Source organism: Leptonychotes weddellii, chromosome 12 (assembly GCF_054177405.1).
Source record: "Leptonychotes weddellii isolate Sample4059 chromosome 12, ASM5417740v2, whole genome shotgun sequence".
NCBI lineage: Eukaryota > Metazoa > Chordata > Mammalia > Carnivora > Phocidae > Leptonychotes > Leptonychotes weddellii.
This window is the reverse complement of record NC_138380.1, coordinates 72,922,003-72,949,363: the sequence shown is the minus strand read 5'-3', so window position 1 is coordinate 72,949,363 and position 27,361 is coordinate 72,922,003. Positions and strand designations below refer to the sequence as shown.

General features: G+C 37.5%; 1 protein-coding gene and 1 non-coding gene across 2 annotated transcripts in view; both read right to left on the bottom strand.

Moving 5' to 3' along the window:
- Positions 1 to 27,361, bottom strand: part of CACNA2D1 (calcium voltage-gated channel auxiliary subunit alpha2delta 1) — a 343,011-nt gene that overhangs the window by 55,004 nt on the left and 260,646 nt on the right. The window contains exon 8 of the mRNA XM_081799703.1: positions 4,906 to 5,104. Coding sequence (XP_081655829.1) covers positions 4,906 to 5,104 — 199 coding nt within the window. The remainder of the gene's footprint in view (positions 1 to 4,905; positions 5,105 to 27,361) is intronic.
- On the bottom strand, positions 12,212 to 12,318 carry LOC115939717 (U6 spliceosomal RNA). Its single transcript, XR_004074489.1, has one exon. It is a non-coding gene; the product is annotated as a U6 spliceosomal RNA (small nuclear RNA).

The following is a 27,361-nucleotide window of genomic DNA, read 5'->3' as shown; positions in this document are numbered from 1 at the left end:
AGTGATGGGTATTAAGGAGGGCACGTACTGCATGGAGCACTGGGTGTTATACGAAAACAATGGATCGTGGATCACTACATCAAAAACTAATGATGTATTGTATGGTGACTAACATAACATAATAAAATTAAAAAAAAAAGAAAAAAAGAAAAAAAAAAGAGTCAGTCATAGGAGAACAATGGATTAGCAACAAAGGGCCACTAAAATGAACAATTACTTTAGAAAGCTGGACTTCTTTGAGGTCTGAAATTACAATCTCAAGCTTCTACTGTTGTGAAATGTGTTTGCAAAAGTGTTGAGAATAAAAGATTACACTACTTTATGAATGCTCAGCTTCTTTGAAAATGTCAAGCCTCCAGCTGAGTACTGTTCAATGGAGGTATACTGCAAGCCAAATTTGTAAGTTTAACTTTCTAATGGCCACAGTAATGGAAGTATGAAGAAATCTCTGAAATTAATTCTACTAGCATATTTATTTAACCCAGTCATCCAAAATATTATCAATTCAACATGAAATCCATATAGAAATTACTGAGATGGTATACATTTTTTTCTTTCAGAGTAGCTCTTCAAATCCTGGTGTGTATTTTATATTTACAACACATTTCAATTCAGACCAGGCACATTTCAACTCTCAACAGACACATGGAATTGTGGTTACCATACTGGACAGCACCAGCCCTGGCCTTTAAATGATTACTATTTTTGAAAAAAAATCATTAATTCTTCGGTAGTGGTTAGTCTTCTGGAAAGTCTATACTCGATCTTACTTTTCAAAGAAGATAAATCTCATTTACCATTGTAAAAGTTAAGCAAGACTACTATGCTCTATTGATGAAAAACCCTGTTTCATATAATCTCACCCCATTGATCAGGCCATCAGAACACTGGCAGTTAAAGCTTTGAACAAAGTATTGTGAAAATGCAAGTATTGACTAATACAATTGTCACATTCAAACGTAGTTCTTATCTGAAAGCCTTATGAAAATCTGACTATACAAAAAGTTACATATTTTATCATCAAAATGCTTTTGTGAAAGGCATTGAAATCCTTAACTAAAATTAATTTCTTTGATGATTTCTTTTTATCTGCCTCTTTAAGATGGGCAAAATAATATGTACCTAAAGGACTGTTACATAAAAGTGATTAGGTAAAGATTTTACATAAGGACTTGGTTTCATTTTTGGAAGTAGTGGGGCCATTATTATTAATGAATACGAGTACCAGTGTAAGTAAACACACGGGGTCTTGCTGATCATTTGTGTAATTAAAATAATAATGTTTCCCAAGAGAGAGAGATGTTAGGACATACACAAAAGGGGGAATGACAAAATGTTTTGTTTTCAACATGATTTTTCCCAGGACTAGTCTCCTTAGACGTGTGGTGGAGCAAAGTCAGCAACTAGTCAGAGGATTTGCAGTTATCTAAAGAATCACACAATCATAACAATTATATGTTACTGGTTTGTAACAAATTAAGTAAAGGAAAGAACTTGACTATTTCAATAAAACGACAATTAGTAGGGTTGGTAATTTAGTATGTTATTTCATAACAAATTACGGTATGCATATCCCTGTGTATCCTGTGTTTCCTTGTATCACTGTGTGGGCTGTACACAGCACAGCATCTATCCTATCATGTACTTAATAAAAAAGTTTTTGGGGTGCCTGGGTAGCTCAGTCAGTTAAGCATCTGCTTTCAGCTCAGGTCATGATCTCAGGGTCCCGGGATTGAGCCCCGCGTCTGGCTCCCCACTCAGTGGGGAGTCCACTTCTCTCTCTCTGCCCCTCCCCTCGCTCATGCTCTCTCTCTCTCAAAATCTAAAAAAAAATTTTTTTTGAACAATGCATCTCCGTATATTTGTAATACTTTATGAAATTCTACCCGAGGACTAATTCAAATCTCAGTTTAAGGTGTACTGTGGGATAAATGATACATTTAATTCTATTTGATATTTGCTTCAGGGATCTTAATGATAAACCTTAGAAGGACAAACAAAAACTAAAGAATGACACTGTGATAAGACTGGAAGCATTTGAAATAGGTAACAAAATCTGCTTCAACTTTGAATACGGCAAGTAATGACATCTGGGAAAATTATCTTATTTTATTATTTTTAAAAAAATTTTTTTTTATTCATTCATCCATTTATTTGAGAGAGAGAGAGAGCACAAGCAGGGGAAGGAGCAGAGGGAGAGGGACAAGCAGACTCTGCGCTGAGAACATTGCCTGACATGGGGCTCGATCCCACGACTCTGAGAATCGTGAGTCAGCTGCTTAACCTACTGAGCCACCAGGTGCCCTTGGGGGAATTATTTTAAAATGAAGAACTGCAATACATAAGGGATATGTGGAAAGCAGAACATAGGACTTATTTCAGGAATAACTGAAGTCATATTAAATATCATTTACAACAGTGGTAGAGGAAGTACAAGAGGCCAAGAGGAGTTAAATCATATTTAATCAGCAACTAGTAGTGAATCTGGGAGTTAATGTGGCCTCTCTAATGAGACAGCCTTGGAAACAGTCCACGAGGCTTGAGACCCCTTATCATTTCACAACTGAATCCTGAACACGAGGGAATGAAGTGACGCAAATTAACAATACCAAGAAGAGTAATTACAATCCCACAATCTAGAAAAACCTGACTGACTTAAAAGAAAAAGAACTTCTATGAAAAAACCCACAAACTTCTATTTCTTTACTGCAGAAAGAATCCATTTTCATCTAATCGTTCATTACATCTGAATCTCAAAGTTCTGAGTTTTCATCCTTCTATTAACCAACATACATCTTTTAATAAACATATGCATTTTACCAAAGAGAATTCCCCTGGAAACTGCAAAGCTGAACTACTTTGCTTTCCTGTCTCCTTGCTCGCTTATCTAACGCTACCTAATAAATGCCACCACCTCAAACTCCACATAGTGGAAACGGAGCTATTTCTACCCTCACAGTCCCTCTCTCTAGATTCCTGTGTCACCAGCCACCAAGTGTTCGAGTCCAGAGAACCATCCAGTTAGTTACCGTGTCATTCTCCTTAACGTTTCTTTGCATCTACTCCAAGACCAGGACTTATATAACAGCTTAACTTAGAACACTCGTTAGACCATGTCATTCTCATATTATCAACTTTTCATTTGCTCCTAAACACCTCATTAACTGATACCTCATGGCCTTTTTATTTTCCTCGCAGCTCCTGTATTGCTATGTCCCAGCCATGCTGACGCACCGGCCATTTTCTCAATGTGCCACGATGCCTCCTACGTCTGTGCCTTTGTCCATGTTGTTCTTTTTATCTGACATGATTTTCCCTCTCTCATCTACCTGCCTAAATTCTACTCATTCTTCAAAATCCTGTTTTCAAGGAAATGCCCACTTTCCCAACCTTCTTTGGGTAAGTCGAAGCCCTCTTTGGTGCCACTCAAGTAAACAGACTCCAAATGCCCTATAACAGCACTAACGTACTGTACTAGGAATAATAATTAACCATATCATGCTGGACGTTGTTGAGATCAGACAGTCTTGTTTACCTCTGCTATTCTAGTGCTGGTAACATGACAGGAAATTGTGAGGCACACAATAAATATTGGCCGAATCAACAAATGGATCAAGCAACCAATCAGACATCCTGAAAACTGTTTTGGAAGCTTTACTTAGGGAACAACAAAGTAGGATTTGCAGATAAGACCACGTGTAAGGGCTTCTTCAGTGACTCAGCAAATATGGTATGAATTATGAGCTGACTCTCTAGCAGACATGTGCTAGTTGTTAACTATGGTCATAATGATCATGACTCCATTGCCAAGCCAACAACCCACACTCACATGCGGTTTGCTGTGTGTCAGGTTCTGTGGACAATCCTACCCACAACCCTCTGAGGTATGTGCCATGGTGTAAGGGAGGAAACCCAAGTAGAGAAAGGTTAGGTCTGCTCTCTCAACCACCACGATAATATTGCTTTGTGAGAGGTAAAAAAACTGAATGAGGGGTGCCTGGGTGGCTCAGTCGTTAAGCGTCTGCCTTCAGCTCAGGTCATGATCCCAGGGTCCTGGGATCGAGCCCCGCATCGGGCTCCCTGCTCAGCTGGAAGCCTGCTTCTCCCTCTCCCACTCCCCCTGCTTATGTTCCCTCTCTCGCTGTGTCTCTCTCTGTCAAATAAATAAAATCTTAAAAAAACAAAAAACCAAAAAACAAAAAAAACCTGAATGATAACTCCTGCACTTGAAGAGTTCAAAATGAAATAGAGGACATAGCCATTTGAGAACACTAGTCTGGGGTGTGAGATATGTGCTGTAATACGGGGCAGACAGTAGGCGTGCTGGAGTGTGAGAGTCTAAACGGAACATCGGTGGGTGATTTATTGGGAGGGGGATCTTCACTGAGGAAGGAATCCCTGCTCTGGCATTTTATGTCCTCCTCACCTTCATGTCTGTCATTTGGACCTTCCTGTACATTAAGAAATAACTTCAAGAACCAAGTAGATGTTTAAAACTACAATATTTCCACCAGCCATTGAAGATTGAAAATGCCAGTCTCCAGATAAATACAGTAGCGATAGAGAAAACAAAAAGGAAATGATATTCTACATATGCCATCTAAATTGGAAGGGTTTATACAAAATTAAATAATTATCTTACAAATGTGCTTCTTAAAAGATGATGGAAGAAAAGATCTAAAAGAAAAAAGAATGTCTACATTTTGTATGTCTTTTGAATTTTGGATTTAAAAATAAAAGTAGTTCAAAGATTTCTATTGCCTGGACACATCTGCTTTTAAATTAAATGAAAAACAGCACTGTTATGTAACTCATAGTGACTGATGGTGGTAAGTACCAGCATACTGAAATTCATATGCTGTGATTCAGTAATAAAAGAGAAAAGGGGGTGGTATGGATACTTACATTAAGCAGCTGTTCAAAAGCAAAACTAAAGCCTTTCTTATAGTCAGTGATTCCTTTTGCTGTGATATTATTCACTGCGTCTTTCAGCACTTTCTTATTTCTCACATTGGCTTGGACAAGGTGCTGAAAACAGCTCACATCCTGGGCATTGCTGTTAAACTGTGAAAGATAAAACATAAATGAATAAATGAACACGAAAATCAATCATATCATTTTATTTGAATGTGTGGTTTGTACGTCCCGGTCCTGTTGCGCCGCTTTCTCTTTCATAAAGTGAGTAAATTGGTAACAAAAGTGCACTAAGGCTCAAACAGCAATTTTCATCTGAGCCCCCAACTCCTAGTGTAACCCTGAGCCTGTCACTCACCTTCCTGAAGCTTAGTTTCTCTGATTATAAATTTAGGACTTGAATTACGTAAGGTCCCTTTCAGCTCTCAAATTTTCGGAGCCTTTAGAGAGAGAGAGAAAAAAAAAAAAGCCAACAAACAATGAAATGTATTCAGAATCCAGAAATGATATGGTGACACCTGGGAAGGTTCAAGGACAAACTAACCACTTGCTTACCTCTCGCAAGGAAAAGCTAGGGGGAAAGGCAGTAAAGTCAATGACAGGAACAGAGTTTTAGTAATCTTGAAATGTGATGGTACAATCTTTCTACCAGGGTTAACCCAGGAAAGTAATGTGAAAGAATCAGGAACAACAGGTGGCCTTTTGGAACTGCTCGCTGGAAAGCTTATATACAGAAGGCATGGCACGATGGAGGGAATGATGGAGGCAAGGCCAAGGACAAGCAGACCTTGCAGACAGGGATTGCTCTAAGTGATGAAACCCTGAACAACTAGGAAGCTGCAGGAGGACAGAATGTCAACCTCTAATGCCTGTCCCAACATGAAAATTTAAGAATTATCACCCAAAAATATCACTCATCCTATCAAAAGTATTCACATAGTTCATTGGTTATTTCCAAAAAGGCTAAGAACACTGAGTTCTGCAGTGAGATCCAGGACAGTGAGGTAAGTGGAAACATCCCATCATTTATTAACTCTGCTATTTGTATGAGCCCCTGAGGCTCTTGGGGCTGAGTATCACATCTGCAAAATGAGGAAAAAATAAAACCATGCCTGCTAGAAGGTAGGAGGCTGGCCAGATGAAATGTTGGAGATTTTCTCAAAAACACATAATTAAACAATTTTAATAGGTGGATCACAAACCAAAATATAAATTTTATAACTGATCACATATTCTTACAAATATAACAATCATTCCTTTTTTCTCTGAAAATCAATGAAGCTTAGTTATAAGGTACACTGCATATTTCATCAATTCAATAAGCAAATATTTACTATCAGCCTGTCATAGGTCAAGAATTGTGGCAGATGATAGTTTTGTGTCTTCAGGCATTAAGTAAATTATGCACAAACGTATACATACGTATGTATGTAAGCACATATCTGGTGCCTACTATATGTTGCATTTACTCTACAAATATTAACCATTTCCTCTTTGCAAATGCCCTACAAGATACATATTATTACTATTCACTAAGAAACGTGGGTGCTGGGGGGTTAGAGAACTTGCCCGTAGTTACACGGCACATAAGACATAGAGTCAGGATCAGATTAGCACTGTGACGTAAGAGTCTGGGATTTTAACTATTCTTGCAGAGCCTCCTAACTAACATATTACAATACATTATGATTAGTTCTGTAAAGCAATAGAGCATTATTCCCTAGGAGACAATATCACAAGTGGGTTCCATTTTGGACTGTGAGCAGTCAGGGGAAAATTCGCATGAGAAATGGCATTTCCTGTGATTCCGGAGAAATGTTTTATTGAAGACTATAGAGGAAGAACATTCCAGACAAACAGAACAACAAAAGGGAAGCCGTTTAGGGATGTATAAAGAAGGAGAGTTTAGCTCAGTCACAGATGAGTGAGGAAAATGACATAAAATGTGTTCAGGGAGGGAGGCAGGGCTAGATCATGCAGGGTCTAACAGAAATGCTAAAGAACTGCACTTTGAATTTCTGTCAAACGGCAAGTCACAGAAAGATTTTAAGCCACATACAAAATAATTTAATGTAAAAATTTAAGAGATCATGCAAGCTGCTATTTGGGAAATGGATTTAAGGTGAACAAAATTCAAAGGAGAGAAAATAATTTGAAGGCTATTACAGTAATCTAGCTCAACATAGTAAGTGGCTTTGGTATTTGTGGAGATTGTGAGACAAGGAGGGGTTGTACAGCGATTGGGAGGAAGAATCCACAGTGTGTGGTGGTGGACCAGGGATGCTGCTGAGTAAGAGCCTCTTATCAGGAATGCCCTGCAGGTGTCTGACATAGACATTAGGATGGCCGGAGGACTAGAGGAGTGATGGGCTCGTGGGTACTTGAGGAAGAGACAAGAGAAGTAGAGTTCAAATGAGGCTGAGTTTTCAATATAAGTGAGACATGCAAATGGTGAAGTCAGGCAATAGTAACATTTAAAGCATGAGGCTGGGGGCGCCTGGGTGGCTCAGTTGGTTAAGCATCTGCCTTCAACTCAGGTTATGATCCCGGGGTCCTGGGATCGAGCCCCACATCAGGCTCTCTCTGCTCAGTGGGGAGTCTGCTTCTCCCTCTCCTGCTCCCCCTGCTTGTGCTCTCTCTCCCAAATAAATAAATAAAAATTTTAAAGCATGAGGCTCAAAAGAAGTCTTGGCTAAAGATTAAAAATAAAATAGAAGGTTTCAGAATAGAAATTTGGTGTAAAACCATATAAATAAAAGGAAAGTAGTCAAAGGAGTCCCTAAGAAAACTTGGTAGAAATAAGTTCCCATGGAGGCAGGAAGGAAATCAGGAGACTGGGCTGTTTGGAATGATGAGAGAGAGAGAGAGAGAGAAAAAAAAAAGTCTCAGGGAGAAAGATAGTTCATAGCAGTTCAGAGACAAAGATGCAAAATTCAAAGTGCCCACGGGAGTCATCCATGTTACACGGTCAGTGTTGGCGAGGGGCGGGGCCCACCGGAATGCCTGGAAGCACATGGGAAGTGGTGGCCAGTGCAGAGGCATGTCCTCAAAGCACCTTGGCTGGAAGCAAAGAAGAAAAAGAGGGGGGCGGGGTGCCTGTAAGGGTGAAGCTGGGGTCAAGGAGAAAGGCTGCCTTGAAGTGCAGGGTCACCAGAGCAAGAGAGGACTGATATTGAAGAGTGGAGGAAGGAAAAGATGCAGGAAAGAGAAAAGCGGTGAAATATAAAGTTCTTGTGAAGGTGGAGAGGGACAGACAGCCGGCGTGTGGAGTGACCCTTGAATAGGCATCGACTTCACTGCTCCAGGGAGGATGAGTGGGAGCTGAGTACAAATGCTGCTGGGTGTATACGTATATTTGGGGTCGAAAAGGTGACAGTTACTGTCTGCCTTGCTCTTCACCGAGGACAAAAGCCACAATCAAGATAAAGGGAGGAGATGGAAGGTTTGGAGAGAGTGGAGATAAAACAAGAAGGAAAATATCCTGCACAGATAATTTGAGTTCTTTATTGTTTTTACTTTGAACGCTATTTTCAGGTACATTATATATAGGAGTAAAAAGCTCCAATATGTTTCTTTGTTGTTTTCCACAAATTCAAACGTTGGAAACGTGGTATCTTCAGTTCTAAATTCGACTGCCTCTTTTATTCCATTCCTTGATAATCTGACACAATCTTATTCTGCATATTCCATTTTGAAAACAAAAGAACGTGAGCATTCCCATGTTAGAAAGTTAAAAAAAGTTTGCCAATGAATCAACAGTAGAACGTCTGACCTTCGAGAATTATTAAAAATGGTTACAGGAAATGTCATTAACTGGTTTAGTTAAACCGTGAATCATGATAAAATTACAAGTTTGCAGAAAATGAGCACTAAATAATGTAACGCCCTGAATCTTTCGGTTGGCCTTGACCTGCTTTTAACACAGAAAAATGAAGCATCTCATTAAGTCACTTTAACACAAACTGATTAAATGTAAATTCAATTCATTAAATACAAATTCAGTGGTGTATAACATAAATACTGCGATTAAACTCATAATAAAACTCATAAATAATGCAGGGAAAGCAATAACCTACAAAGTGCAAGTCCCCATAGCAAATCTTATTCTCCTAGGAAAGGGATGAGAAATTTTAAAAGTTTAAAATTTGGTAAGGGTATATTTCACAGACATCTTACACTCATCTGCTTTTAGAACAGACAAAAAGAACAGGTTTATTTTCACAAGCTGAAGTTGCAGTCTTTGGTAACAAGTGCCTAAATTTTAATTTCTAAACCACATATTTAATACATAAATCACTTATGTATTAAAAACCTTAGGGCAAAAGCTTAATAATACAGTATTACAAAGCTTTGAAATAGTATATTGTGATTGAAAATAGATTTAGGGAGTCCTGCTTTTGTCACCTATTAAGAAAATGCTTTTTTTAAATGTATATTTAACTACCCTGGAGTCAGAAATCCAAACTAATACCACACTGATTCCTTTCCCAATCCCAGAAAATTCAACCGAGTAGGCCTCTTATAAGAACTGTTGAGAAAATCTCTGCTAGCATGCTGAGACAGAAAGATGTGTGGGTTAAGGTAAGCATCTGGGGTATAAATCACGTGGAACTTTGTATTCCTACTCGAGCAAATGACCATTCTTTCATTTCCTCCTTCCATATAACCTGTTCTTCTGCCTACAACACTTCTCTTCCTTAACAGTCTTTCCTTACAAAAGGCTTTCATGACCTTTCTTGACTAGCTCAAACCACCCCATTATAAGCTTTCCCAGGCTTAGATGTATCTTTCACAGAATACAACTCCATTAAAATTTCCTACTTCTTTGTATGGTATCTTGATAGATTCTTCCACTGGATTAGAAGCCCACAGTCAAAGAAAATTGCCATCCCACCATTGCAACCACAGTACTGGGTATATAATAATAGTATGCTATAAATATTTAACAAATGTATGTATGGAGTTTCATTAGAAGACAGTGTGAAATGTTGGTCAAAATCAAGCTATAGATTTATAATTGTAGAAATATTTTAGCTTTATACTGTGTTAAGCTTATATATTCATACATGTAAGTATTCTGTCTCAATAGATGCTATTAAAATACCCAAAGAAAGACGTGTGTAAAAAACCTATTAAAAAGTCTGGCACATAGTAGACGTTAAATCAAGTACAACTCTATTATTTAAAAAATTATTTTAGCAAAAACATTAGTATGCTCAAATCAGAACAGATTCCTAGACCAATGAGAAAGATTCTGATGAACGATATCAGCTTCAGTGAGCTTTAAAGTTCACTAATGGGACGATACAAGTATCCTTCAAACATTAACTTATTATTTGAACAGTCTCTGAAATAACCATGAATAGTACATTTCAATGCTTCCAAAGACCGTTCCTATTAAATATCATAGTCAAGTACACACATCATATTAAAAGATACTTTCGGTGCCAAAATAAATTGTTAACCTCTCAAATGAAGTAATTTAAACTCTTAGCTTTATAAAGACAGTATTTTTGTTCTCAGGTGCTCTGCTCAGTAAGAAATCACTTCACAAAATGTTTCTGAGAGAGAGAACTCTGCTGCTCATTGAATCCACCTTGGATAAAAATGCAATGTTGGCACATTGTTAAGTCAAAGAAGCATCAAGTTCCTCGGAAGCAACCTTGTGTAGGAATGGTGCCCTCATGGGATGTCATAACACATTTTCACAAGGCACCAAGTACACGTTTGAAATCGTTAGTGGGCTCAAGTAGTTTTCCTCTAGAAACATTAAGAATTAAAGATAAAAGAAACCCAAAGGTGATACTATTCCACTTGGAACTGCAGAGAAACAGAAACGGCCCATTTAATCTTTGACCATACAGCTTGCCTCTAATTTTTACCCCTTCCCCTAATCCATGTGTGGTCTAAACTCTTACAAAGACAGACCCGCTTTAGGGTACTTTGTACACCGCTTAGTTATAAAACATTCTTAAATGAGCAAAAAGGACATAATTTATAATTTCTTGGTTTCTGAAAAATTGTTCAATATCTAAATTATTCCTTAGAACGTGTCTTAATGATCTGTTTTTTCTTTTTCTGCATGTAAAAACAAAATGGTAGGCTCAAACTGTGTATATAACCAGCAAAAAACCCTCAAATTCAGAGTAGCCTGGGTATTTTTTTTAAATTACAAAATACGAGTGGACTTATTTACATAATAATTTATGTAACAAATTTATATTATACAAAAATTGTTAATTGAAATGAATTACCTAAATTAAATTAACAATACAATTTTGTGTATTAGTTGGTTACAATTCTGGTATCAGAAGCTAACCACATGTTGGGCACCAGAGGGCGATGCAGGAAAATAAAAGCAAAGTGAACAGAGGGTGTGATCTTCAAAACTCTTGGTTAGGTTTTATTCCTATTAAAAATACTTTGTTTATTTTGATTTTCCTATTTTTATAGGAAATTTGAAAACTAGAAATATTATAAGGAAAGAAGATGGTTATTCTAAAACAGAGAAACAGATAGGTGATAACATTTATCCATACACATTTGTACATTATACCCCAGTTAAGAAAGATTTTAAGGTTCTTTAAGCAATTGCCAATTTACCTCACAGAAACTATGTGCCAATTTATACTACATTTGTAACAATCTCATTCCACTTTCATGAATACTTAACATTTTTATTTCCTAAATTCTAAGTAAAAAGATTATTTCAATCTTTTAATTACTTGAATTTCCTTGATGGCTAACGACGTAAAACTTTTTCTCATATATTAATTTTCAGACTCTTGTGAATTCTAAGTCTTATTTTTCTAGTTTGTTGCTTACTTTTTAACTTTTAAACCTATTCTTTATGATTTCTTGAAATATTATACTCACAAAACTATGTATTAATCAGATAAATTTCATCTATAGTCTCTACTAATATTTGATTGTTTTGCTTATTTTACACTGTAGTGTTTAGTCTTGGTGAAACTGAATTCCCCCAATAGTATGAAGGGACAATTACATTAAGCGGTTTTTCCCAGTAGCCAATTTTCCCTTTTACTGAATAATTACTGGTTCGTGATCCCTTCTTTATAATGAGTTAAGGTTTGGGATACATTTCTAGAACTTTTTTTTTATTCCTTTCCTATTTCCATTGTTTCACCAAATTCTTACTTTTAATCTTAATAACACAACTATCAGCAAACATACATGGAGAATCACAACTGCACCAGGCTAAGCACTTACCATGCGGTAATTCATTTAATCTTCACCAAGCTTATGGTTTTAGGTATTTTTTTTTTTTTTAAGACTTAAAAATATGGAATGCTTCACGAATTTGCATGTCACTTTTGTGCAGGGGCCATGCTAGTCTTCTCTGTATTGTTCCAGTTTTAGTATCTATGTTGCCTAAGTGAGCACTGGTTTTAGTTTTAATAGAGTTTCCATGACGCAGTTGAGGAAATGAGACTTAGAGTGTTAAGCAAAGCGCCCAGAGTCACACAACGATCAAGATTCTGAGCTCTGGGGGCGCCTGGGTGGCTCAGTCGTTAAGCGTCTGCCTTCAGCTCAGGTCATGATCCCGGGGTCCTGGGATCGAGCCCCGCATCAGGCTCCCTGCCAGCGGGAAGCCTGCTTCTCCCTCTCCCATTCCCCCTGCTTGTGTTCCCTCTCTCGCTGTGTCTCTCTCTGTCAAATAAATAAAAAAAATCTTAAAAAAAAAAAAAAAAAAGATTCTGAGCTCTGTTTCAAATCCAAACGCCTGACACGCTCTTCTCTCTGGAGTCTCATCATTTTCAATTTATACCAGAAAGTATAAGCTGCCACACTCTGTCACACTGCTTCTTTCACGGTGTCTTTCTGTTGAACTTTGGAACTATTTTTTTTGTCTAATTAAAACTACATTTACCAATAAATTTTGGACAAAGTGACATCCTCACAAGTTACCTTTTTATTTCAAGAAGAGTGATTAATTCCACATGTATTAATATATCTCTATCTCAACTCTGCTACGTGTAACTCATATTCTTTTCTCTTTTCTCAAATGCAGATTCTAAATATATTATTAAAGGTATTGCTAAGTAATTCTGATGTTTGCAAACACTGTGAATAGGATTCTAATTTCTATTGTGAATCCCTGTCCGGGGAAAACCAGAAGGGGTGATCAGCCTTGCACAGTCAGAGATGCCATAAATTTGTTAGTAGCACTATGGGACTTGAAAACTCTTGTTCTCAAATTGATATTACTGTACCTCAACACTGGCTGCTGGTTTATGTTTACTGTGGCCTGTTGTATGAAAAAATTGATAATTTTCCACTTTTTAATCCAATTTAGGAAAGTCAGGTCTAGCCCAACCCCTGCCTCTAATAAGCATCAATGGCCACAACTGATTGAATTATGCCCTCTGAGCTTCAGTTTCCTACTTTCTGGAAAAAAAAAAAAAAAAAAGAGGGGGGGCTTTACTAGATCAACTAGAAAGGCCCTCAAATTCTAAAATCTTAAAATTTAAATCTGATAGTTTTAACCATCAAAGGAACTCCATAAAGAAAAAGGAATGAATTCTGTAAATGTCAGAAGAAAGTCACATCAATAAAAGTGAAGCTAATGACAACATTATTGAGACAAAATTTGTTTGCCTGTTATTATAAATTATAAATCATCACCCATCAGAACTTTTGGTAAGTGTTCTTACTTTTAAACAAATATTTCAAACAATTTTCTTTTTTTGAGAGAAAGAAAGCACTTGCATGGGAGGGGGAATAGGGGAAAAGGGAGGAATCTTAAGCAGGCACCATGCCCAGCGCAGAGCCTGAAGTAGGCAGCACTCAATCTCCCAAACCTGAGATCATGACCTGACCTAAAATCAAGTGTCAGACACTTAACCAACTGAGCCCCCCAGGCACCCCTAAATAAATATCTCAATTAACTTGAATCATGACATGCCCAAAACTCAGTCTGTTGACTTTTGTTGAAATGTTGAGTAAATTTCTGAATAAACCCAAATATCATTTTAATATTCTATTTATATTTTGATACAGAAAACTTTTAAACCTAATTATATGCACTTAGAATTTCAAACAATTGAGTATACTATTCTTTTGCTTCAAAAGTAATTTGTACTAAGCTTCCTTGCTCATCTCTACTTGATATTTACATTTTCTTTCTCAACCATGGCTTTATCAACCACTGTGTAATCCTGATTCCACAACACTTGCCCAACTAGAAATATGTACAGGTTTTCTCCATCATTCTTTTTAAGAGGATTTTTAATTTTTTTAAAAATTATTTTGGCAGGGGGGCTACTCTTAAACAGGTTCCACACGCAGTGCAGAGCCCAACATGGGGCTCCATTTCTCGACCCTGAGATCATGATGTGGGCCAAAATCAAGAATTGGACACTTAACCGACTGAGCCACCCAGGTGCCCCTACATGATTCTTAAGATATAATAAACATATCAGCATGATTTCTATCAAGTTTTTTTTCATAGCCCTGTGAAAATTTGAATGCCAGTTCCCAAGGATGAAACTTTAATGAAATGACTAAATGATTGTATACTCTTTGATCTTTTCCTCTTTACCAACATTATGATGCAATGCTGACCAGTATGCTCAATGTTTTTATGGCCACCTGAAGCTGACTACCTGGAATGTCTTCCCTAGTTGAAAAAAGGATCACTTGTGAGTTTGGCTGGATTTGCCTAAAGAACTCAGAGAGAACGATAATATACATATATAATTTCTTTGCAGAGAAGAGATGCTATAATACAGATAAAGTGGGGAGGTGGGAGTACAGGGATACAGAATATAAACAACAAACATGTATATAAAGTATTAGGTGGAGACAAATGCTACAAAGAAAGGAAATGAGGTAAAGTGATCCATAAGAGACAATAGTTAAAGTGATAGTGTAACTAAAACTAGAATGGTACTGAAGATGTGGTGGCCAAGGGGGTCCTCTCGAATAAGGAAGCATTTGAGCGAATATCTGAGCAAAGTGGGGGAATAAGCATGCATCTATCTAGACTCAGGAAGCAACAAGACTCAGGGTAAACACAAATGATTTCTAATCTGTGCATCACGCCCCTAACAGAAAGAACAAATCTGTTTTTTAAGGAAAGTTAGTAACATCACCAATGAGTTCTTTTCAATATGAAATAGCATTTGGGATCCACAAAAGGATTACCAACACGAGTTGAAGACCTTATATTCAACATATCCAACCTAACTCAGTTCCACTAAAATCAAATATATAAATATATATATATATAAATGTATATGTATATTTGAAAATACATTTCAGTAATATAAATATTAGAAAAATTTAAAGTATGATTATGGTAGAAACTAAAGAAAAAAATTAAATGAAGAAGATACCTATCAATAGAACACAGGATTAAAGAGGAGAGAGATCATGAGGAGTGCAAAAAAATTTTTGGAATATATTTTTAAAGGGCGCAAACATTGGACAAAACATTAGAAAGATGAATTAATTATGAGAAAAAGCAAATGTCAGTATTTGGAATTTATAACAGAATTTACCTTGCAAATAGTCACCTTATGACAAAGTCCCTTACAACGAAACATGTAACAAAAAAATATTCTCAGGACTTAGTACATGTTTTCAAGCTCTAGCAGAGACCTCAAAATTCTCAAAATGCTTTCTAGAACCTTAGGAATGTGCTGAAAGGGATTCTGCCATTCACAGATTAAGGTTAAAGTCTATGCATTCTACAAGTAAGTACCTTAGGGTAATAGCAATTTATGTTTCAATTTCTGAATTTAAACCTACTAAATAATTAGGAGCAAATATGATAGTTTAAGTAACTGTGAGCAACTTGGCTAAACCGACAACTCACGTCAGCCCAAGCCACTCTCTCTACCTCTTCTCATAATTAAATGAATACACGGACCCTGAATAATTTTACCCAGTAAACAGTGACACACAACTCTGCTTCTTGGGCATGGACTCTTTTCCCAGTCCTTCAAGCCCCAGCAAGTAAGTTCTAACTTTTATATTTTTAAAAACAACAGATCAGTTCAAAAGAGAAGTATTCCTTCTGCCTCACCTTAAGTATTACTTTGCCACTCCTAAAACTGAAAATGTAATTTCTAAGTACCAAAAACTATCTTTAGTGTACCATGTAATTAATGGAAAAAATATTTATCATGCTTGTCAACACCTTCTTATAAACTTTCCTTATACTTGCAAAGCAATTAAGTTATCTTCTGGCAATCTCTTTTTTTAAAACTAAATAACCTTGATTACATACCCTGTCATTATAATCTCTAAATTTGTCCTTTGAGAGTCTTCTCTTCACAGCCCATAATTTTCTTTATGCGTCTTTTAAATGAAGGTAATTTTAAAAAGCACCTAGCTTTACCTTTTAAAAAAAAAATCAAGTATATATGAAAGAGAGAACTTTGGTTCTTTTAAGAAACCTAACTCTACTCCTTCCTGTTTTAATACGCCCCTCCAAAAAGCAAATGGCTACACTATAAAAATATTTGTAAACATCTGTAGTACTAGGAATGTTATGAAATACCAAGATCTTAAAATCTAAATCAGTAGGGGCGCCTGGCTGGCTCAGTCATTAAGCATCTGCCTTTGGCTCAGGTCATGATCCCAGGGTCCTGGAATCGAGCCCCACATCGGGCTCCCTGCTCGGCGGGAAGCCTGCTTCTCCCTCTCCCACTCCGCCTGCTTGTGTTCCCTCTATCGCTGTGTCTCTGTCTGTCAAATAAATAAATAAAATCTTAAAAAAAAATCTAAATCAGTAATAAGCGTTGTAAGTTACAAGAAGCTCCAGACAGATACCTGCTGGACTTTGCTAAATGTACCTCCCGAGTGGGACTTCCGGTTTCCTCACTGCTTAGGAATCATTTGAGAGGCATGCTCAGTGAAGATTCTGACCCCTTCGGTGTGGGGCTCCAGAGTCCGCATGCCTAACCAGCTGTCAGGTGCTGCCCGTGTTGGTGGACCACAGGACCCACTTGAAGTTGCAAGGGTATAAACTATAGTATTCTTGTTCATTGACATAAATGAGATAGGAATCCACATAAAAATTTCTTGCAATCTAGATGATGACGATTTTATAAGACATGAAATGAAATTACTCTCCTAGAATTCATTTGTCACAAAAGTACACTGGCTTGCCAAGTAGCTGTTACTTTATTTGTGCACAGCACCTGTTTTCTAAGGATGAAAAAAAAATCACTTTTAAATGTAAACTGTGCAACAACGTACAACGTACAAATGTGCTCACTATCATATGCAGAGTAAAAATGTTCTAAGCTAAGAAAACCATTCCCTTGTCTAGGAACACACGAGGCCAATTTTGGAAGGAAAACTAAAATTTAAAGCACATGAGAAAAGGAACAACCCAAATCACGTCTTTCTTGCAGATAGAGTGTAATTTCAGATTTAAACAAACCTCCACTCTGACACTAGTTGGTGTTAAACTGTCAAGTCAAAAACTGGGAAGTACCTGATATTTCATCCTAACTGCAAGCTGATCAGTGAGCCTCAAAGGTTGTACGTCATCTCTCTGCAATTCTAGCAGCCCATCAAGGAGGTAGTTTTGTCTGTGGTGAGTGGGAAGCAGGTCACTTATGCCGAGGTGAGCCACCAGCATAACATCGTGGTCATCCCTGTCCAGCCTCCCGCTGGGATAGCTGTGGCTCCTCACTCCTCATCTTGCCCTTGCATTTAGAAACCATCACTTCCAGAACTGCTGTTGAGTGGCTATAATCTGGGCAACGAGTAGAACTTACTTGAAACAAGTGCTCTCCTACAACTAACAGCAAAGATATTATAAGGGAGTATATTGGGATTATTTCTTTCTCGTGAGTGTTCAAAGATTATACTTTCTAACGACCACATATTAGAAAAACTTCCAAGAAGAAAATGGGACTGGAAAACCCTTCACGTCATCCCAACATGTGCATCTAATTCTTAAGTAACGAGATCTGTGATTTTACTGAAGCACATGACCGTCTTTCTTCAATTGTTAACGTTTCACATACTGTTCATAATCGGCGCACACTTCCTTTTCTTCCTCCACTGGCTTGCGGTATTTTACTCTGGAAATGTCAAACTCCCTCACTTTCAGAAACAAATTCCACTCAGTGTGTCAACATCTGAAATTACGCCTGTAAGTCAGAACGTGCTGTGATTGAACTGCTGCCCCTATCATCTACCACTCGCTTCCATCAAAGCATGTAACCCGATTCGTGCGGAAACAGCTACACTATGCTTCCATGAGCTCTGCCCAACAGCGGGCTCCCCTTCTGCAACAAGGAAGGCCCTGGAGATAATCAAGAATACATTAGGACATGATGTGGCCATACTCCTGACATCTTACACGTGACTGAAGCATAACAATTACTGTTCTTTACAAAATTTTAAGAGACTTAGAAACATCAACCTAAAAATGAGAGAATGGCGGATTTTTCAGTTGGGAGTTCTAGGCAACTTTGGCAAGTGTCCCTATCGATTGCATCCTAAGTCTTTGGATGACTCACATGAGCTTTGGTATGAGGAGGAAAAGAAATGCGTGAGGGCTTTGTGGAAAAATTATGGTCAAAGTTAATTACACAATCACTACCAGGTTTCCTGAGTGCCTTAATATAATGCCTCCCTGAAGTTATAAAAACTAAAAGTTCTATCATTTCTTTCCTAGACTTTCAGAGAAAAAGGAAAAAAAAATACATGCACATGTGTGCACACATACACACATGCACACATACACCAGGGCATCACAAATACATTTTGAAGTTTCTTTCCTTAGAAATTCCATATCATTAAATTATGAAATTTGTATTTAATGAGAAAAAGGCCTATCTGTTGAAGACAAAAATATATTTTTGCTTTTCTTTTACGAAAATGATGTATAATAATTAAGTCTCTTTACATGTATCAATCTCAGGCATTTTATAGCCCCAAATATAGCATGGTAACTAAAAAAACTGAAGAATTTCTTTTAAATTACGAAGTTAATTTGGTTGACATTAAATATAATATGAATGCAAATAAGAGCATATGAAGTTGATAGGAGCAAAAGATACATGATAAAGCAAGTAAATAAATACATAAAAAAGAAAATATACTAGTTAGGCAGAATGTATAATCCAGATATAACGTTTAAGTGTTCATATGCAATTGTAAAAATAATCCAATTCATATGTGTTTTTTCAAGCCAAAATACAGAAACATTTACTGAAAGAATTCCTCCACTAAAACAAAAATAACATTCTTTAAAAATGAATTTAGATTTAAAAACGATTTCTCTTCATTTTTATAACCTAATCATATTCTACCTTAGAATTTCTAACAATTCCAAGATTTCGGAGTTTTATTTAAATAAACCAGATTTCACAAAATTAGTAAATGTAGGAGCACCTGGGTGGCTCAGTCAGTTAGGCATCTGCCTTTGGCTCGGCCCATGATCCCGGAGTCCTGGGATCGAGCCCCATATCGGGTTTTTTTTTTTTTTTTAAGATTTTATTTATTCATTTGAGACACAGAGATATGGAGAGAGAGAGAGCATGAGCAGGGGGTAGACAGAGGGAGAGGGAGAAGCAGGCTCCCTGCTGAGCAGAAAGCCCGATGCGGGGCTCGATCCCAGGACCCCGGGGTCATGACCTGAGCCGAAGGCAAATGCCTAACCATCTGAGCCACCCAGGAGCCCCCCCATATCGGGCTCCTTGCTCAACCCGGAGCCTGCTTCTCCCCCTCCCTGCTGTTCCCCCTGCTTATGCTCTCTCTCTCTCTTTCGCTCTTTCTCTAAATAAATAAAATCTTAAAAAAAATTAGTAAATATATTTTATATTTTCCTCAGCATTCAGTCACATAACTTTGTGGTTACATCTAGACTCATAAACAAAGATGGCTGTGTTCCAATTCTGTCTTCTCCCTTAGAAAAGATACTAGAACTCTGTTTCTTTATCTGTAAAACTAAGAACAGTAATAGTACCTACCTCACAAGGTAGTGATAAAGACTAAATGAGTTACTGTGGAAAACAAAGAGAACAGTTCCTGCCACAAAAGCAGTGTTTAAAAAAATAGTATTAAGAATTCCATAAGAGGGGCACCTGGGTGGCTCAGTTGGTTAAGCAACTGCCTTCGGCTCAGGTCATGATCCTGGAGTCCCGGGATCGAGTCCCACATCGGGCTCCCTGCTCAGCGGGGGGTCTGCTTCCCCCCTCTGCCCTCTTCCCTCTTGTGCTGTCTCTCATTCTCTCTCTCAAATAAATAAATAAAAAAAAATCTTTAAAATAAAAAAAAAAATTCCATAAGACTTGTGATTAATGAAGGTTAATACAAAATAAGATAAACAATGACCTCATAGCTACCTGAGATCTTGTTCATACTTATTTCTGAAGGGCAAATCTATGGCTGGAATAATAAGATCATTTAAAACCAATCAGTGACTTTTCTATCATGAAAATGTACTAATGATTTTCTGAAATAATAAAATTAACAACAGTATATAGTTAATAAAAAATTCAGAGTATAGTTGACAAAACTATCTTTTTATGGTAAATGAGGACCATAACCAATGAAAGCAAATTAAAATGACTAATCTAAACGAAACAAGCCAATATACAGGAGCTGAGACCAGCAATAAACTTCTCTGGGAATAAAGTGGGAAATCATGATGGCTTCATCTTTCAAATACCTTTCTGCATTATTTGCCTTACAATTTGCATGCATCGTACATTTTCCAATATCATTCTTCTTCCCTATTTTTGAATATATAACTGACTATTTTCATATTTTTTAACTTGAGATATTGAGATACATTATTTCCGGATTAAATGCACTCCCAGCTCTTTCTGGGAGCTCCATATTCCATTTGCGAATACTCCTGTAGCTTTCACAGTCAAGCTACATCAAGTGAGGATACACAAGTATGCATTTGCAAAGAACTGTCAATGAACCAACAAGGTCTATTGACCAGATTCACAGAAACCACAAGGAAATATCTTGCAATTGTATTTCTTAAGGAGTTAGTTAAAATTTTCTTTAAAGCAATACACATTTAAAAGCCTTAATATTTTTAAGAAAAGTAATGGTCTTTAAGACTTGTCAGGCATTAAGAATCCCAATGTCAATCCCATCTAAGTGATTTAATTAAGAAAGAATCATTAGTTGCCGGTTAAATGCTGAAAACATAAAATTCATTCAAATCCATTTCTACTGTTTAATCAGAAATTCTCTTTAAAGCATTTTCATTAATAGCACTGTTTAGTTTCTAGCTAAGGCAGATGCTATTGGTATCTCGTCCGTATTTCCATGGAGCCCAAATTTAACTGCCTGAACTTTCTGTAAGCCCTCTGCCTGTGTATATGTTGGCCTCGGAACACCAGGGAATTAACGTCTGTCAGGAGCACTCATTAACTTTAAATACTGCAGCACATTTTCCCCTTGGAAGGGATAAACTCTGATTCACATAATCTGTACTGATTCTCAGAACTGTCCAGAGCATCAAGCTGTACTCACTCAGAGTGGTAACTTATTTGATAATCCAACTTTTATTAGTTCTTTTTTTTAAACTTCTCACATTTCTCTAAGTATTTCCTAGAGTTACTTTCTAAATAAACCATTTGTACTTGAATCCTTGTCTCGGGGACCATTTCTGGGGAAACCCAATCTAGGTTGATAGATCCTCAGAATGGGATTGTAGAATTAACTCATCACTCACCAGCTGTGTGGCCACAAAGACTCTACTAGTACCTGACTGTATACCAGTCATAACTAGAGTCAAGAAAACCCCTCAGAGACTGTAGTATCACAAATGCCAAGCATTTCACCTGCAGTGATTGGAACACAATACAGATCGAAGGGGAGGCGCCTACCATTTCAGAAATATGGTGGCAATAGTAATCATAAAGGTTTGGAGTTGGTGGGATGTTGTTATATTCACTGAAGAAAATGGTAACATCAAGTCAGCCAACCATCAACTGAAGGCAGACTGTGAACTCCACAAGACTTCTAGGACAAATAATGAAGAGATTCCCATCTCCTGTTGTGAGGTCAACATGTGCCAGAAATAGGCATAGTGTGTGCTTTTGAGAGTCACATCCTTAAAAAGAAGGCTGCATTTATAGCCTCGTCAAGTTTCTATGTAAAAGTCAGGGCAATGATAGGCAAATCATGGGACCCTAAGTGTAGAACATCTAGGTGGGTACAATTGAGAACAGTGAACTTCCAGATTCCCCAAACCCTCTGGATAAGCAGAAATAACCTCTTCCACCTAAAAGATAGTAGTTTTTCTATTCCTAAACACCATAAGATGACACGTGTTCTCCTGAAGATCTGATCTCATTTTCCCTCATGGCTCTAGGCAACAAATAGGTAAGGTCTCAAAATGTCCTATCTGGGAAAGAAGTCTATGCTCCAGGTAAACAAAAACGAGAGAGACAGAGGAAAGAGAGGGAGACACAGAGAGAGAGGCAATCGGGGAGAGAGAGAGAGAAAGAGGGAGAATATTCAACAAAAGAGACATAAGATCTGCCTAATATGAACCAGAAGGTATTGGCAGAATATGCAGGGAAGATAACATGCACTCTAAACTATGGTGCTATATTCATTATGTGCTGGCACCAACTTGTATCTGCTCATAAAAACAAAAAAGAAAAAAAAAAACAACAAAAGAAAAAACAATGGTATCATTTTCAGGAATCTTTAAAGCCTCACATAAGGTAGCTTGAAAGTGGCCAAGGTGGGAGTGATTATATTATGAAAATTAGCAAATGCTACAAATCAGGTTGCCCCTCCCCACACTGGCTCTGCCCCAAAAAGGTAGAATGCATGAGTGTGGGAACCAAGGGAAGGATGTAGGAACATCATCTCTCACCACAACTGAAAGTGATCTGCTTGGAAAATTTGTACACCCTGTCTCTGTAACTTCAGGCTCTGCCAACACAAATGTTCGACTTTCCATGTGCGGATGTAATGGTGAGGTGGTGCTCCTCCTAAATCTATACCTACTATCTCGATATTCTGGATTTCTCAAGCCAGTAAAACAAAATGCAAGGAAAAAAATCAACTGGCAGACCTCCAGCTGACAAGGAGATTGTCACGAAGATTGTTGCTACATAATGTGGGAAAGCAGAACCAAGCATAAAACTCAGGGTACTCATTCAAGCACTTCCGTGCTCAGTGAAGACTATGGACAATTTCAGGAGCCACTGTGAAATGGACACACAGAGACTGGATTCACAGGCCTCTGGGTTTCAAGTTCAGGCCATCTCACTAATCAACCTGCTGGCACAGAGTTAGCAAAGTGTACGGGGAAATGAGGGTATGAGAGGAGAAAAAAGGTAAATATAAATTATGGACTTTGTTCTAACATTAGCAGCCCACCTTCCTGATGTATTCTTAGCTGTTTTTGTTTGTTTGTTTTCTTGTTTGTTTGTTTTAATTGTGAGCAGTCACCATCTTTAAGGATCAGTGACTGGATATAGAGGACACTGTTCAGGTTTCTAACTACCATTAACTACAACTTCTGGTCTCCGTTTCCCCTCCTGTGGCCAGAATCTATTTTGCCCACATATGGGGAAGGCTGGTACATAAAGCCCCAGCTCTTTGGGGCTTTCGGCAGAATAACTTTGAAGTTCATATTCTAAACAGTTTCTAGGATTCTTTAGTAGGATAAAGTTCCTTTAAATGAAGTTGAGATCCTTTAATTGGTTCCCTCCTTCCTTCTCTTGACTCAATTCCATACTCCTTTAACTGGTAGTGTTTCCTGGGATCATGTCCCAAATCAACTACCACACTTTGAATCCATGAGTGAGAATCAGGAAGAAGCCAGTTTAAGACAATGACCTTACTTAATATCTGCTGGTTTTATACAAATTTCATTAGATAGGTCAAATCCATACTGAATTTAATGTGTTTTTTTGTTTTTGTTTTTTTTACAACTTTCTCTTTTGTTATACTTTTGTAATCAATGATACGTTTATGTACAAGTGAAACTAAATAACTACATTTCTGATCATTTGAGAAATTATATTTTACCTGTTCACATTTTGTTAAGTGTTGAGCTAAAACACAGAGCAGAGTGTAAAATAAAAATAGGATGAATCAGATCTTAGGCAGTATCAAGTTTTCTGAAATAATATCAAGGATACAGACAAGCTAAAGGACTGCTTAAGGTTCAGGTAAAGCAGAGAAAGATCTGGACATTGAGGGTGGTTCCCCAGGTGTTATGGGCTGAACTGTGTCCCCTCAAATTCATATGCTGAAATCTGAACCCCTAGTACCTCAGAATGTAACAGTAGTCAAGGATAAGTTCTTCGAAGAGGTGGTTAAGTTATAATTAGGCTATTAGGATAAGGACATCATCTACTAGGACTGGTGTCCATATAAGAAGGAGAGACACCAGGAGTGTCGATGCACAGTGGATGACCATCTAAAGCAGCAATAAGGCAGCCATCTGCCAGCCAGGGAAGAAGCCAGCAGGAGAAACTGACCCTGCCAGCACCTTGATCTTGGAGTTCCAGCCTACAAAACCATGAAAAAGTACATTTCTGTAGTTTGAGCTACCCAATCCGTGGTATTGTTATGGCAGCCCTAGGAAACTAAAGACCAGGCCATACCTTACTGTAATGGAGACACACATGTGGCCCAGATGAAAAGAAGTCTCCAAAGGACGTATGCAGAGTTCCTTGCAGGTATCACCTATGGGACATTTTTATAAAGTCTTGCTTCATTGATCCTGGGTTCTGTAGCTACCCTCAGCCAGTGATATCCTGCTAAAAGCATTTTAGTTATAAATCCCATTCCTCTTCGTAAACATCATACATCTAGTTACCTGGAGTTCAGACTAACAGAGGAATTATACCTGCTTCCCGAGACTACTTTTTTCCTAGGGGTTCCCTTCCAGTGAAGGAAGTCTCAAAGACAAATCTCTTCTTTTATGTTCAATACAAAATGACCTCGGCACAAATCGCTCACTTCCATCTCTGTGAATATAACCACTTCAAATGTGAAGTTATATACCAATAAACGATCATGACATTTCATGAGATGTGGTAATATTCATTTTGTCCTGTTTTATTTGCTCTGGAGTTCAACATTCTTTAGCTATGAGTAGGAAGGTCTACTATGGTTCTTTGGAAATAGTATTTTTTAAAAAGCACATTGACATGTCAGTTCTTGTGTTAACAATACCTTGAAAACATAATACATTATTATAATTCTTAATACATTATTATGATACATATTACCAGTGGCATTTTCCACAAAGCTGTAAAAAAATAACCCTAAAGTTAGCCAAAGCAATCTTGAGAAAGAACAAATCTGGGGATACCACAATCCTAGATTTCAAGATATACTACAAAGTAATCAGAACAGTATGGTACAGACACATAGATTAATGGAAAACAAACACACAGATCAATGGAACAGAATAGACTCCAGAAATAAACCCACGCATACGGGCAATTGATCAATGACAAAAGAGGAATAATATACAATGGAGAAAAGATGGTCTCTCCAACAAATGGTGTTGGGAAAACTGGACAGCCACATGCAAAAGAATGAAACTGGACCATCTTCTCACACCATATACAAATAAACTCAAAATGGGTAAAAGACCTGTGAGATCTGAAACCATAAAAATCCTAGAAGAGAACAAAGGCAGAGCTTCTCTGACATTAGCCATAGCAACATTTTTCTAGATATGTCTCCTAAGACAAGGAAACACAAGCAAGCATAATCTATTGGGACTATATCAAAATAAAAAGCTTCTGCCCAGAAAAGGAAACCATCAACAAAACAAAAGAAGCAACCTACTAAATGGGCAAAGATATTTGCAAATGACATATCCAATAAGAGTTAATATCCAAAATATGTAACTCCCATAACTCAAAACCCTCCCCCCAAGAAAACACAAAAAAACCAAACAACCCAATTAAATAATGGGCAGAGGCCCTGAATACATTTTTCCAAAGAAGACATATAGATGGCCAACAGACACATGAAAAGATGCTCAACATCACTCATCATCAGGGAATGCATATCAAAACCACAATGAGATACTGCCTTAGACCAGTCAGAGAGGCCAATGTGAAAAAGACAAAAAAATATCAAGAGTTGGTGAGGATGTGGAGAAAAAGAAACCTTCATGCACTATTGCTGAGAATGTAAATTGGTGCAGCCACTGTGGAAAACAACATGGAGGTTCCTAAAAAATTAAAAACAGAAATACTATATGATCCAGTAATTCCAATACTAGGTATTTACCCAAAGAATATAAAAAAAAAAAAAACACCCACTAATTCAAAAAGATATACGCACCCCTATGTTTACTGTAGCATTATTTATTATAATCTAGATATGGAAGTGACCCAATTATCAACCAAAGGATGAATGGATAAAGACAATGTGAGATACACACATACGCGCGCGCACACACACACACACACAGAGGAATATGACTCAGCCAAAAAAAAAAAAAAAGAAGAAAAGAAAGAAATCTTGCCATTTGGGACACCATGGATAGACCTAGAAAGTATTATGCTAAGTAAAATGTCAGGTGGAGAAAAACAAATACCATATAATTTCACTTAAACGTAGAATCTAAAAATTAAAACAAATGAACATGATTTTGTTTATTTTGGTCATTTCTCTTTGAAAAGTCTGGCCAGGGGTTTATCAATCTTATTAATTCTTTCAAAGAACCAGCTCCTACTTGGGTTGATCTGTTCTACTGTTCTTTTGGTTTCTATTTCATTGATTTCTGCTCTGATCTTTATTATTTCTCTTCTCCTGCTGGGTTTAGGCTTTATTTGCTGTTCTTTCTCCAGCTCCTTTAGCTGTAGGGTTAGGTTGTGTATTTGAGACTTTTCTTGTTTCTTGAGAAAGGCTTTATTGCTATATACTTTCCTCTTAGGGACTGCCTTTGCTGCATCCCAAAGATTCTGAACAGTTGTGTTTTCATTTTCATTTGTTTCCATGAATTTTTTTTAATTCTTCTTTAATTTCCTGGTTGACCCATTCATTCTTTAGTAAGATGCTCTTTAGCCTCCATGTACTTGAGTTCTTTCCGACTTTCCTCTCGTGACTGAGTTCTAGTTTCAAAACATTGTGGTCTGAAAATAGGCAGGGAATGATCCCAATCTTTTGGTACCGGTTGAGACCTAATTTGTGACCTAGGATGTGATCTATTCTGGAGAATGTTCCATGGGCACTAGAGAAGAATGTGTATTCTGTTGCTTTGGGATGGAATGTTCTGAATATATCTGTGAAGTCCATTTGGTCCAGTGTGTCATTTAAAGTCTTTATTTCCGGGCACCTGGGTGGCTCAGTTGGTTAAGCAGCTGCCTTCAGCTCAGGTCATGATCCTAGGGTTCTGGGATCGAGTCCCGCATTGGGCTCCCTGCTCAGCAGGGAGTCTACTTCTCCCTCTCCCTGCCTCTCTGCCTACTTGTGCTCTATCTCTGTCAAATAAATAAAT